Consider the following 14,978-nt stretch of genomic DNA (forward strand, 5'->3'; position numbering starts at 1 on the left):
GGTTTCTTCTGTAGTATTTTATGCACGGTTTCTTATGTAGTATGGTTTCTTATATGTACGCTTGTGTTTTTTTTTTCTGATGTAGTGTGGTTTCTTATGTATTTTTTCTCTTCTCAAGTGTTTTTTTAGTTCTATTTTTTATGTACAACATGCAAAAGTGCTGCTATTCACCCACCCTGTAACGGCCGACAGGCCAACAGTATGAGTAAATAAAATAAACATGTTATTTTGCGCAGATTCAAGGCAGCAAGGATTATATGGAGGGCTTTTACATACGGTTCCGGGACATGAGTGGTGGTTCACAAAAGTACAACATGGTGACCGTGCTGAACGGTGGAGCCCTCTCTTACGTGCTTAACGACCTTAGGAAGTTCACGAAGTACGAATTCTTTCTCGTGCCATTCTACAGGAGTGTTGAAGGCCCGCCAAGCAACTCAAGGAGTGTTGAAACACTTGAAGATGGTAAGAGAGCATTCTTAAATGACCTGTTCCTCTTCACGTCCTGTCCAGCTATGCACACAATGTGCTTTGAATTGTCGGCAAGAGGGGCCCTGCAATCACGAAGCAAAAAGGAAACCGGGCTTAGCGCATTATGCACACTACTTTGGTACATTGAATGCTTGCTCTCATGACGGGAAAAGCGGCCGGTGCGCAGCAAGCAAGCACTCGAGAATACGATGAAAAACTTGCTGCACATCGCCGACTGACCATGAAAAAATTCTTTTCTGTCAGGCTGTTGTCAACAATGTGACGTGCTTTTTCTAATGGAGTTGTCAAGTTTCAATGCTAATATATTGCTGCGGTCGTCACATGTAGTCAGGCAGCGATGGGGTAACTAAATCTCAGAGAATTTCGAGAGTATGCTGGTGGAATGTAGCTTCGCACGACGCTCCTTGCTGCACTACGCGAAATGTGCGTTTATATAGAGAAAAACAATTGTTTACGCTGGCGTTTGTAGCTACATGAATTGCAATAAATCAGAGGCTACCATGGGGTGTTCTGCTGGCACATATAATAACACTTCATGTGCTGGGCTACTGCCGAAAACACAAGCACTCGAGTACTTTAGTAACACCTTTGCATTGAAAATACGGCAGCTGTGGAGTGCGCGCATGGAGTGCGCGCATGGAATGTAGCGTGGTCAGTCCAACGTAAGCAAACAGCGTTGAGGTCCTCGCGCATTGCGCGGCCGCTTAGGCCTAGCTAGTTAAGCTTTTCCCATTAATCTTTTTTTTTTTCATATAACGTAGTGTGAACAAATGTATGCTGTTGGTCCTTGACAATCATCTGCAAAATGTTTCAAGTACTGGAAGCCAGAATTCACCTACCGGATGTGTTGCTGAAAGTTTTGCAATTAAAGTCCCTGTTTGCTGACACCCCTTTTTGCCCTTAGAAATAGTCGAAATGTTGTTTCTTTTCACGTGTGGAATCATTTGAAATAAGAGTTTACTAACTTCGTCTTTTATTTTTGCGTACCTTTTTTTTCGGTAGTGAGGACATTATAATACCGAAATTTCTTTTCTTTCTCGTACGTCTACCCTCACCCCACATCCAGTTTATGAAAAAGTTGGCTTCACTGCATTATGACTCTTATTGTGGTGAACCTACTTCGCACTTCCATTCAGTCCTTGGCTTGCAGTAAAACAAAAAGGTGTATAATCAGACGCCGCTATATGTGGCAAATAAGAATGGAGGGCAATAGGAATCGCCGAAATCTGATATGCATGTCTATAAAAAAATGACAAAAAAGAGGAACGACGCAATACACTAACCAATGACTGAAAAAGCCTAAATTGGCCATGAACAAGGTGTTAAAATCAGAAAATTGACCCTGCAGTGCCAACAGCACCACCTGATAGCGTGGAAGTCCATGTTCTCAACAGCACAGCTGCCACTATATTCTGGTCTCCCCCACCACCTCAGCATCGCAATGGAAGGCTCAGAGGATACAGTGTAAGTAGAACAGCAACAGCTGATTTTCACCCTCGCATCCGGGACAGCAAATTCATGTAATAATTTCATGATGAAAGACATCGTGGTTAGTTAAAAAACACACGAATTGCATATGGTTGCTATCTCCAACTCATTTTACCTATAGGTGGTCAGAAGAAGAAACATCAGTGAAGCTAACCCCCAAGTCAGAGCTAAGCCAATATCCTAACTGAAGTAACTGTCATATGCGGGCTGATGTGATGCAAACGCATTAGCGACTAATTCATTCTGGTAGGTTATCATAATGATAATGACTAGATGATAATGATGAACAGGTAAAGAAAGAAATTATAGCAATAAACTGAAGCTCCCCGCAGCTTATAAGTCTGCTGTTAAGGACAGTATGAACTATACTTGACGCTTGACTGACAGTTTTTACGGTGTTCTAAAGAACCATGTTGCTTTTAAGGATGCTATAGTTGGACACCACAGATTAGTGCTTGTTATATAGAGATTTTTAATTGATATGCAGCATGTACAGTAACATTTTATTTTTTACTTATGTTCTCAACAGAAATTACACTGTCGCAAGTAAAATATTCAAGAATTCTCAGCATCAGAAGTTTTGTTTAGTGAGAAAGTGTGAAGTCTACAGGGACATGCAATGTGTTTTGAGGAACGTTGCTAGATTTGTAAGGGTCTGATAGAACTGTTTTATGCAGTGTACAGAATTAAAACGCTGGAGAAAGCATAGGAAGAGCACCTTGTCACAACGGTGAAGAAACAGGCTTCCTTTTGCAGGTGTATCTGAATGGAAATGCCTCTGACCTCCATTTAAATCAAAGCACAAACTCTACAACTCATAGGCTTACATTAAGCAACCTGAAGGCAGGAGCCAACTACGAAGCACGTGTGGCTGCTGTGACCACCGTTGGTGGGGGACCAGCCAGCAGTCCCGTCCACTTCAAAATGGGTTAGTCCAAGTTTTGAAGCCAATAGCTTTCTTTAGCTATTTCAACAATTTTCACGCACGTTTCGCGGTGTGGTCAGACAACACTGTAAATTGGCCAGCCTTTCACTGTCATTGTAGATGGTGTGCTTGTGCTTTCATGCATCTGCATTGGGGTATGTATATAGTTCCTCACTGAACACCGACTATTCGAGATGCACAGGGTGCTGTGTGAGAGCTTTAGGATATTGAAAGAAGTCTAGACATAAAAACCGAATCGCAGCCTGGCACGAAACTAACTACTGCATGAGCTTAGAATTGCATGAAAGAATGCTGTGACAAATTTTGACAGAGAACACACACCGTTCTTATATGTCGTCGTATGCCGTCCTGTTCGTGTCTCTCTTCTGTGTATGTTTTTTTTAGCGGCATTATGTCGTACAACACACTGTTAAGCTAATATATTTGAATATTCAACTCGAGGAACGAAGCGTGGCTTCTTTTCCTGGCTTGTTGCGAAACATGAAGAAATCAAACGAGAGCTGCAGAAGGGCTGACGGGCGCACAGGGGCGCTCTGGTGCGCCGTTTCGTCCAGTAAACGTAGCGCCTGGCGCACCAGTGAGATTTCGCGAAGACGGCAGAAACCTTTCGCCTTAGAGCGAAATGGTTGTCGAACTTCACTTGCTCGCGTTCAGGCGGACGCTCTTGGTCAGATTCCCCGACGCCGATAGCGACGACGACAGGGTATCGCTGCCGGAAGACGCACATGAGAGTTTCGATGGCGCTTGTGCTGCATAGCGGATACTCACGTGCGAAATGTAGCGGACGGCTCGTCAGTTTGCTGACGCTACAGCTTCGAGTCTCTTCGTTGCGTTGCTGCCACGTGTTTACGGAACTGTGTCGTCACACACATGTTTTCTACCTATTAGCAGGAGCTTTTAAAATCTTCATTCGAAGCTTTTGGTGACTGCAGTGCTTTAAACATTTGAATGATGTGGCGAAACGCTGGTAAAACACTGTATGTCCTCTTTTCCTGCCCTCTTTCTCTAAGTAGAGGCTTTAAAGCTGAGGATGGCAGACAGCCACTACGCTGTTTGGAACAAGAGGTGATGGTGGTAGTTGTGATGTTGGAGCAAGCGGGGTTAGCCTGGCCTACATGGCCGGCAAGTGTTCCGCCTGAGCATCTCCTCAATTGTACGGGTCTGTCAGCACGTGTCGAACAGCCCAGTGTCTCGCAGGAAGGTCATGAAAATTCGTTGCCCGCTCCTCGTCATTGCCGTGGGACCTTTCGGAAAAAATACGCCAGGCCTGCGCGGAAAGCGCAGCACAGTCACAGCGAAAGCTGGAAGAGCGGCATTTCTAGAGCCCGTTGTAAACTCTCTTGGGGCTACTAATACAAGTACACTAGCAAGGTACCCACTACGCTATAAATCAAAATATTTGTGAAGTTGGGAAGCACCTACAACGCCATTATTCATCATTGTGCGCAGAAGTGAGGTTCCAGCTGCACATCTGTAAGGCATTATGTGCACTTTGTTTACGTGACGACTGATGACGATGAAGAATTGTGGCTCAGCCCTTGTAATTGGTTGGAAGCTTTAAACGGCTCACCAGTTACTTAATTCGCATTATGTGACGCCTGGTCGCTATTTCACTCTCCCACCATGCAATATAACATACGTTAACGTGAGAAAGAAAGACAGAGAGTGGAAAAAAGAACTTTATTGAAACTCTGAGGAAATTGATGATGGGCTTATGGGCTTCCTTGACAACCAATGCAATTGCACTTGCGAGGAACCCACTACACTATAACTCATCATAATTTCTGTGAAGTAGGGAAACAGCCACTATGCCATTTTTCGTCATTCAACGGAGAGCCGTGGTACCCGCTAAAAACATGTAAGTTATTATGCGCACTTTGTTGGTGTTGTGCCTGACGACGATGAAGAATTAGACTATTGCAGAGCCCCTTGTAATGGGTTGGAAGCATCCAACAGCCCATTCGTTGCTCAATTCGCATTGTGTGACGCTTGGTTACAGAATTCGCCTTGTGTGGTGCGTGGTTGTTATTTCACTATTCTACCACACTAAATTACATATCTTAATGTGTTTCCTTCTGGGCATGAAGCTTGTATAGCGTCTTCTTGCAAGGCACCTCCAAGCACCGGCATGGCTCTGAGGTACAACACTGGGCTCCCAAGCAGAGGGCCCAGGTTCGAATCCCGTTCCATCCTGGAAATTTTTTATTTAGTTTTTTTTTTCTTATTTCGAGCTATAGTGGTTACGGACACCGGTGGCGGCGGCGGCGGCGGAGAACTACGGCACCAAAAACGGCCGTTGAAATGATCTCATAACAGCTTTCCCTGCAAAATGGAAACAAAACTGAATGATTTGGAGCACTATACGTACTCTACTATGGGGGAGCGTTAACCCTTTCGGCCCTGGCATCGTCAATTGACGACACCGCACAAAAGTTCCCATAGCATCTCGGAAATGGAACAAAAACTGCTCATTCTTGGGGAAATACTTCTTCAATGATCCCCACAGTGATTCACACCAAAGTTGCGACATACTCATGGAACTGGGAGCCACAAAGAAGAAAAAGCTTGACCGAAGTCATGTGTGACGCTGAGGCGGGCCAGGTGAGGCGGCTAAGCGCCATTTTTGGGACGTCATACAGAAGCTGTTTCAAGGAGTATCACACTGAAAAATGAGACGTGGTTCACATTTTGTGTACTCTAGTGAGTAGCAGAAATAAAGAAGCCATTTTCCTCATTTCACAACCACTGAGCCCGGATGACCTAACTTGATTCCATGCTAATTAATCCATAAATACTAGCACCACTGGCTCAATTTTTTGTTTTTAGTCTTCTGAGGTCCTCACTATTAGGAAAACACGCAGAAAAAATGTCTCCGGCTAAAATTAAAAATTTAGGGTTGAAAGGGTTAAGCTGTCTCCGACTCTAAGGCCGAATCCTGAAAAAGAGCTCGATTCAATAGCAGACGATGCAATATGTATAACAGATCGACTTGTATGTACATTATATGTACCCACACACTACAGGTGCGCTGGTTAGTAGTTATGTCTCCTTTGCTGCATTATGGAAAGAAACGCAAACGCCACATATATCCTCACATAGCCGAATATATGATTCCAAGAGCATAATTTCTCTAATGTGAATATCTTGACGAAGGCGTTTGGCAACTCACTTACGTTCGCAATCATCTTCGTTAGTTTCTGCACGCTTTTTAATATCTGCTTGTGAAAATGAAGACCAAGCCTAGATGTTAACGAACAGCTCCTTCGATTTTTCAATGAGTCGGTTGGTTTGGGTGGGCGAGTGTACCGCTGGATCTGTTGCTACTTACATATGAGATCACTGTTTGTGCAAACTGATGATGGGCCGACTTCTGAGCATTACACACACCGTACAACACCAGAAAATGAGTAGACGGCTATCTGTCGCACTATTTTTAGATGTCAAAGGAGCATATGACAATGTTTCTCACGAAGCCATACTTGATGCCCTCGAGTCGGTTGGTTTGGGTGGGCGAGTGTACCGCTGGATCTGTTGCTACCTACATATGAGATCACTGTTTGTGCTAACTGATGATGGGCCGACTTCTGAGCATTACACACACCGTGGTGTTCCTCAAGGTGGTGTATTGAGCCCCACACTATTCAGCCTGGTTCTGATCGGTCTCGTGGAACGCATACCGGATTCCGTGCAGATATCTCTCTATGCAGATGATATTTGTGCTTGAACGTCAGGTGTAACACGCCCTCAGGTACGTGCGAGGCTCCAAAAAGCAGCGAATTCAGTATCGGCGTACCTTAGAGAACACGGCCTCGAGATTTCTCCTGAGAAATCGGCGCTGGTTGCGTTCACGCGGAAGGCAATGACGTCATATCCCATCACCATCGATGGACGCAATGTTTACTACGCCAGGACGCACGGGTTTTTGGGGGTCACGATCGATCGAAACCTCTGCTGGAGTCCCCATGTGGCCACTCTAAAGAAGTGCCTAACGGCCATCGCACAACTTTTCAAGTTCCTCGGAGGAAAAACGTGGGGCACATCAGTGCACGCGATGCTGCAGCTATACAAAACGCTGTTTCTGGGGTACCTGCGGTATAGCTTGCCGGTTCTGACGAACGCTTGCAAAAGCAGTATACGCACGATAGGAAACGCCCAGGGCCAGGCACTCAGTTTCCCTTGGATTACCACGCTGCACATTAACAGCCGCAACCATCGCAATCGCCAAAGATCATCCGGCGACGGTGCACATTACATTGGAGGTGCTTAGAGCTCACATTAGGCACCTTGCTCGCGCCCCTGCCCACCATCTTGCTTCGCTTCCAGATGATCGACCGAGTACCTCCTTCTGTAAGAGAATATTGACTTACCGAGAGTGCCTTCCAACAGCCTACACGCCTACGGAACGGATTCTAACACCCCCTTGGTGCTTGGACCGACCAAAACTGCTCTTGACAGTGCCGGGGATTCGCAAGAAGGCGGAGTTCTCACCGCCAGCTTTGAAGCAGATGACTCTACTCACGCTGCACGAAGATTACAAAGATCATGTTAAACTTTACACGGATGGCTCGACAACTGTTGGAGGATCTGCAGGAGCTGTGATCTTCCCAGCAAGAGCCGAAAACATAGAGTTTCGAACGTCACACAAGACAACATCGACAGCCGTGGAGCTCGCGGCACTCCGCAGTGCACTCCGCAGGATTGATCGAGAAGCACCACAAAAATGGGGCATTTTTATTGATTCAAAACCAGCTCTGCAATGTCTTCGAACTGCTCTACGTCGTGGGGCTCAAGAACAATTGGTGCTGGAAATACGACAACTGTACCATCAACTAATAGACGAAGGACATGCTATAACTTTTCAGTGGTTGCGAGGCCACTGCGGCATCATCGGTAACGAGCATGCCGACGATGCAGCTAAGAATGCTCACGAAAATGGCGTGATAGAACCTATCCCACTGTCAAGAAGCGACGCAGCAGCAAAGATTAATACGCTTGCGCCTGATGTCGCAAGGTCTATGTGGAACACGCCCGGTTTTTTCCACACCCGTCTTCACCGCCTGGATCCATGCCTACGACTCAGTATTCCATCTAGCCTGCCCCGATCCGAGACGACCCTTCTCTGCCGCATGTTGCTTGGGGTGTCTTTTACGAACGCCTTTGCGTGCCGCATCGGAATGAGAGACAGCGCTGCATGTGAATATTGTGGCAATGACGAAACCATTGAACACATTTTATGTCAGTGTCCTCAATACAGCTCTGAGAGACAGTCCCTCGCAGCAGTGTTTGCTCGCCTCGACGACCAGCCGCTCTCTGAGCAGTCAATCTTGGAATGTCGGAACGATCGAGCTTCACGCCCGAAAGCAACGAAGGCGCTGATGAAGTTTCTGCGAGCGACCCGCCTCGTTGAACGATTGTGACACTCCTGTGAGTGTGTGTTTGTGCTTCCCTCCCTCCCTATCCCATCCCTCTCTTTCTAACTTTTCTGTCTCCCCTTACCCCTTCCCCAGTGCAGGGTAGCAAACCAGATATGTTTTCTGGTTAATCTCCCTGCCTTTCCGCACTACATTTCTCTCTCTCTTGAATGCTTTGTGAACAATGTTACGCGTGAACTACAGTCTATGTGTTCGCTAGCAATTCACTTGCTCAATTGACAAGGTTTGATGTGAAGCTTTTTATGCATATAGCACTTCAGTGTCAGTGTTATGCAGAAATTTTGTTGTTGCAGCGATACTACTGCCTTCATTTTGTCTTTAAGGGTTTTTTAACTGAAACTTAGTGATGCATAAAATATTTAGGAACTACGAAAAGTCAAAGTGAGGCATTTCTACAAGGTACCAAGAGATAGTAAAGCTGCAACAGCATTGCTGTCTCTAAAATCTGCGTGGTGTACAGTACAAATGCGCATATGCAGGTTTTGGTATTTCAGCTTTATGTACTTCATGTGATACCATTGGTGCTCATATTCTAAATTACAGTTTATACTATATGAATAATTTGCCATCCTATATTTCTTTCTCTCTACGTTTCAGAAAGCCCAATGTCCTCAACATCACTGTCTTCTCCCCTTCAAAACATTGTGACACAGTCATGGTTCATTGTACTTTTTGGATTCTTGCTGCTTACAGCAGTGACAATTTTTGTGATATTTTTGGTACGGAAAAGACGGCTGGAACATGCGAAGACAATTTTAACAGGTATGGATTTGGGGCGCTCACATGTTTTCTCATATATTTGCTGACTCTTACCATGCATACTGTGGTCTATGAGCACAGTATAAAACTACAATACGACTTATGGGATTCTATTATGCATTTTTGTTGGAAGATAGCTTTTAATGACGAATTTATTCTGCTTAGCTGATAGTGTTTCCACACTATTGCTTTTATAAATAAACAATGACATTTATAACTCTTTTCCCAGCTCCAGTATATATGCAAGAAAACATCAGGTAAGTACTTCTGCCTTTTATTTCCCTTCTATCTTATTGGCACCAAGATGAAACAAGGGTACCTTTATGATCTAAATGATGCATGGCTAATTGATGCATCCTTTCTAAGACACTGGCAAGGCATGCAAGAAAAGATCAGGACAGCCATGTGCGATGTTTCTTGAGGTTTTCTCCTTTGTTTAAACTAGTGCTTCCCTAGTTCTGTGTAACTGAACTAACCTCTGCAGCTTCTGTTTAACCCAGTTAGTGCCAATATCTTTAAGCGTTTGGATGGGAAAGTATACATATTCTGCCTGGCATACAAACAGTTCGTTCATAATCCCTATCCTCCTTGCTTACGCCAGAAATTGCTTCAACTCGCTCTCTGGCCCGGCCAGCCTGAGCCCTCATGAAGCTTTGTGGATTGACCATAGTGCCTGGAGGACTTCTGATACGTCTAAGGAGGACTTCTGTGAAACAAAGGCTGTTAAGAAGATGAGTTGTGCTTCGAATGATCTCAACTATTCTAGGTGAGCTTCCTGTAACCTTTAAGTTAGCGGTGAGGTTCTCCTTTTAATAGCGACATGTTACATACAGCTGGCGCAGCAGCAGGGCTTATTCATACTGGCAACTGTCAGCGGTCGCGAGTACAAGTTGGTCCCAAATGGCATGGGTAAAATCGAGGCTGTTTTAGACTAGTCACTCGCTGCTCAATTTCCCAGATGCACGAATGGCTTTGTAAGGCTTTTGAGCGAATCAGGTGCACTGGAACAAGACATCTGCTTGCTTCTTTGATTTTCTATACAATTATGTCGTGAGTACATATCAACGGCATCACTCATGAGGCATTTTGACGCGGCAACAGAGGCGGATAGCGCTAGCCGGCGTGAACATCAATTGCCATGAGTGGCCATTGGTAAACAGTCACAACTGGTCAGATGGTCACAATAAGCCACAATCGATCCATCTCCAGTGTGAATGAGCCTTAACAGTGCTTGTAACAAGCTCTGCTGCTCATTTTTGAATAAAAGCAAGTCTAGATAACAAAAGTTAACTGGTCTTGTTAGAATTTTGGGTTATCTTGGTACCTATTGCTCCATGCTTTTTCAAATGGTATTTTCTAAAGACATCAAAATAGTTTGCTGTTTCAGAGAGATTGTGGGATGAAATTTCGTTTTTCCGAAAGGTAGTGTGTTAAATGTTTGTGCAGGTCTATGGATCCTATGTTTTACAACTACAAGTATTTAATTTGTTATGTAGTTCCTGCATGTAAATTTGGATATCAAGAGCAAACTATTAAAATCTGGTTTTACGTGTAAACCTTCATACATGTCAACTAAGGAACAAACCAATTTCTGGAGTTTGACAGCCAAAATAAATTCACCAAAGAACACTGTTCTCAGCATATTATCTCGCAACTGAGTCCTGACAGTTCAAGATAATGCCAGTCAAGTAATTTCATTAAAAAAAATGGATGCTCTAGCATGTAAGCGAACAAATTTCACTTTATTCTGCGAAGAATATGTTTGCAGTACCGTTCATGCAGAAGAAAAATACACTGTTGCTTAGATGATAAGTCCAGGTCATGAAAAGTGTGCTGTGCTTGACGTACTATGAAAACTTTTCAGCGCGAACGGGACGGAGCACAAAGAAGAGGACACAAGTCGAGCGATGTCTTGTGTTCCCGTTCGCGCTGAAAAGTTTTCAAAATGCATCAGTTCCAACTCGCCCACCTCTCTACTGGACGTACTAACCACGTATTTCATATAAAGATTAAGGATGTGCTTTCTCATAACTGCTTACATACTGAAGTATTGGAAATAAAAGAAAAATAACTTAACCAATATATTTAGGATTCATCTTAGCGCATCGCCGCTAACAGCAATGTTTTTTTTTTTCTATGCACGCAGCGTCTACGCGCCTCTAAACTGTGGCATCAACACTGCCGACTATGCAGAAGTGGACTCTTACAGCATGACGACCTTCTACAAAGATGGCCTTCAGTCTATACCGGAGCCTTATGCTACTACCACGTTGATAAATCCTTCATTCCAGAAGAGTTCAAGCGGTTCTGTAAGTAACAGTTGTTTTTTTTTACGACGAAAGCATTATGTTTCATGAGAAGGGTCACGGGGGGAAAAGCCAGTGCGTGTACAAAAAAGGAAAACGCTAATAAAGCATAAATAAATAAATAAATAAATAAATAAATAAATAAATAAATAAATAAATAAATAAATAAATAAATAAATAAATAAATAAGCCTGGAGCCACACGCGCGCCTTTGGTTCCATGTATATGAACTGGGCGTTTTCTTCATCTTTGCGGCGTTCGCACGATAAAATAAAAATAAAAGGCCGCCGTTCGCATGACCATCACTTCGCCTTTTCGAAATCGTGAAACCGAGGCGATAAAAAAAAGAAGATAAAAAAGATGATCACCTTGTACAGGAGACGTCAAGGAAAGCTTCCGCAGGCGGCGCCACCTTCTTTGAAAGAATACAAAGAGCGGTGTTTGCATGGCTCGGCTTACTGACGTCTAGGCGAACAAAAGCCAAACAAAAGCGACTGAAAGCATGACTGACCATCTCTGTGATAGCAAAGACAAATTAAATTAATAGTGAGTTAACGAGCGCAGGTTATTGAGTGGGAAATTAATATAGAACATTATTGATACGATGGGAATCAAAGCAAATGAGATGAGCGCTGAGATTTTCAACGAACGCAAATTAACCAGACTTGGCGATACTTAATTCGTAAAAGTTAATTAGTGAACGCTGGGCGCCGATACAAAGTCCATGGTAAAGTAAGCGCAATGGATGGCTCTCGCTATAGAGTCGTCTTAGGCGGATGCATAAGAGAACACGTGAGGAGTTTTTTGCATACAGCCGTCTTCTTCATTGCCGGAGGGGGGGGGGGGGGGAGCGGAATGTGACAATGCGTACGGCCATTGCCCATGCTGTGCCTCTATGTTTTCGCACAAAGATCGTCTTCGGCTGTGTGCTTAAAACTGTTTACTGGGCTGGCCTTTGATTTCATTGCCACCTTTTTGCCTTCTTACTCGTGTATTCCGTATCGCCTTTCGTAAATAGTGAGACAGTCCCGCGTTTACCGCTGAACTTTCGTGACAATGTCTGCAATATTCAATGTATTTCATGAACTATCTCTGAGTTGTCACAATTTGTAACTTCATTTGTCACTTTATTTTGCGTTTTGACCTGATCTATCTGCAAACTTCAATAAGGTAACACATCGCAAGATCAAAAAGTGAAAAAAATTCACACACTTTGGCGCTTATAATGCTACAGCTAATATATGTCTTAAAGAAGTTTCGTATACCAGATAATTACCAGATATGATATGAAAAAATAATTACGTGTTGATGATGTTTGGTGAAATTCTGCATGGCTTCACACAAACGTTAAAACGGGTTTAGTCAGTCAGTTTCAAAATCGAAAGCCAAGAACCGCGCTACATTACCTCGATCCTTTGGCAAAGAATGTATGTATGTATGTATGTATGTATGTATGTATGTATGTATGTATGTATGTATGTATGTATGTATGTATGTATGTATGTATGTATGTATGTATGTATGTATGTATGTATGTATGTATGTATGTATGTATGTATGTATGTATGTATGTATGTGTGTGTATGTATGTATGTATGTATGTATGTATGTCTGTATGTATGTATGCATGCATGCATGCATGCATGCAGGGTGTTTCACGTGACTTGAACCAAATATTTCAAAAAACAGTGCGTAAGCGCCACTGAGTGAAACCACCGACATATAGTTTGCCATCATGGGGCGCTCGTTAGGCTTTCTTTATATTGCGCTTAATTAGTTGATTATTAAGATGAATTATGCTAAGGTTCAATACTAATTTTAGGTTCAGGCGCATTTCCTTACGTTGTAGGGGCCATTCCAAACCGACCGATCCGATTGGATGGCCGTACATGGAGTGTCGTGGGCGTACATGCGGTGATGCGTACATGGGGCTTGCTGATTTTTTTCCGGTGCTCGAAGAAATCTCGCGAAATATCAAATAAAAGCACGTGACTGCGCTGATGCTCTGCAGCACTGCAGCACTCTCGACCATGCTTTGAGCGAAACAACCGGCGCGTACTGTGTATGTGCGTACGTACATCAGTATAAACCACGCACTTTTCTTGTAGGCCAAAGACAGTCGTAGTGGGAGCTCGGCGGAAGAAAGAAGCCGGACATCAGACAAAGCTTTCGACCTTGAGCTGAAGCACACGAATGAAGGTGCGTGGTGAACATAGTAGTAATGTTCAAAGGCACACTTACTATGCACCACTCTATATAATGCATATAGTGGTAGGCCTAATGCCCGTCAGAAGTTAATTGTTGCTCTCATTTACTACACAAGGTGTTACAGATCACCTTTTGGAATCTGTCAAGCTCACTAGTCCGGCCAGTGACTCGGGAAGTTACACTACAGGTGAGCTCAGTTGTCTGAGGGAAGCATGTGTGTTTAATCATGAAACAAGGTGCTGCGCAAAGTAAACACGGACAAGGAAGTGAACGAGGACGGGCGCAGACTCGCGACTGAATTTTATTGAAAAAAAACGCATATTTATGCGACACAATCCGCAAAATCATCTATGCGCATGCGAGGAACCTGCTTTCATTATCGTACAATGTTATGGAGGTATCACTGAGGCAAATGTCTCTTTTCTTCTTGATGAAGAAAGCCTCGGCCAGCTCACGTGTCAACTGGTTCTGACTACGCCTCAACATTTTTGTTGTTGCCAGCAAAGGCTGGCACGGTTTGCCACAGGCAGCCGACGGGCATGCGCAGCACCTTGTTTCACGATGTAGATAGATAGATTGATAGATAAATAGATTGATTTTATTTCAGACACAGAATGAGTCTTGGAAGGCAAGGCTAAAGGCAGAACACTGTCTGCCTGACTGAGGCCTTGTCACTCATACATTGCTCCAACAGTGAGGCAGCATAGAACACAAGGGAAGACAAATTTCTACAAAAGAGTACCAATAATAAATTTGTTACATGTAAATGAAAAAAATAGCACATTTTCTAAGAAATAAGAAGTATATATATATAATACACTAATACAATTTGTAATAAAGAAAATGATTACAAGCACAATGTGACCCAGACAGTGTGACAAATTAAAAAAAAACATTTATACAGCGCTGAACCAAAACGATACTATACGCTAATACAATTTGTATTAACAAAAAAATGTTTACAAGCTCAATGTGGCACTGACAATGTGACAAATTCAAGAAATAATTATGTATACAGCACTGAACCAAGATGATACGTCCAACAAAATAGAGCTAGCAATGAATTCAGTCAGTAAAAGAAGGCAAGTACATCTTCATTGCATTTTTAAAGCAACTCAAAGACTTGGAGTTTTGCGCAATACTGATAGTGCTACGATGTGCATTTATAAAGGATGGAAATAAGTATGCAAGCTGTTTTGTACCGCATACTGTCCTACAAAAGGGAAATCTAAACTGATCATGCCTGAAATTGTATTGGGTGTTACTTGAAAGGTACCTTTGAAGAAAAACAGTTGCATTTTTTTCGAGTTCACCTCGTATATATATGGCGAGCCTAAGATTATATAAGGC

General features: G+C 43.4%; 1 protein-coding gene across 1 annotated transcript in view; it reads left to right on the forward strand.

Moving 5' to 3' along the window:
• LOC119394233 (roundabout homolog 1) overlaps positions 1 to 14,978 on the forward strand; it is a 200,194-nt gene that overhangs the window by 168,456 nt on the left and 16,760 nt on the right. The window contains exons 11-19 of the mRNA XM_037661520.2: positions 237 to 462; positions 1,838 to 1,953; positions 2,734 to 2,905; positions 8,953 to 9,117; positions 9,344 to 9,371; positions 9,716 to 9,880; positions 11,261 to 11,423; positions 13,529 to 13,619; positions 13,744 to 13,815. Coding sequence (XP_037517448.1) covers positions 237 to 462; positions 1,838 to 1,953; positions 2,734 to 2,905; positions 8,953 to 9,117; positions 9,344 to 9,371; positions 9,716 to 9,880; positions 11,261 to 11,423; positions 13,529 to 13,619; positions 13,744 to 13,815 — 1,198 coding nt within the window. The remainder of the gene's footprint in view (positions 1 to 236; positions 463 to 1,837; positions 1,954 to 2,733; positions 2,906 to 8,952; positions 9,118 to 9,343; positions 9,372 to 9,715; positions 9,881 to 11,260; positions 11,424 to 13,528; positions 13,620 to 13,743; positions 13,816 to 14,978) is intronic.

The sequence above is a fragment of the Rhipicephalus sanguineus genome, chromosome 5 (assembly GCF_013339695.2).
Source record: "Rhipicephalus sanguineus isolate Rsan-2018 chromosome 5, BIME_Rsan_1.4, whole genome shotgun sequence".
NCBI classification, from domain to species: domain Eukaryota; kingdom Metazoa; phylum Arthropoda; class Arachnida; order Ixodida; family Ixodidae; genus Rhipicephalus; species Rhipicephalus sanguineus.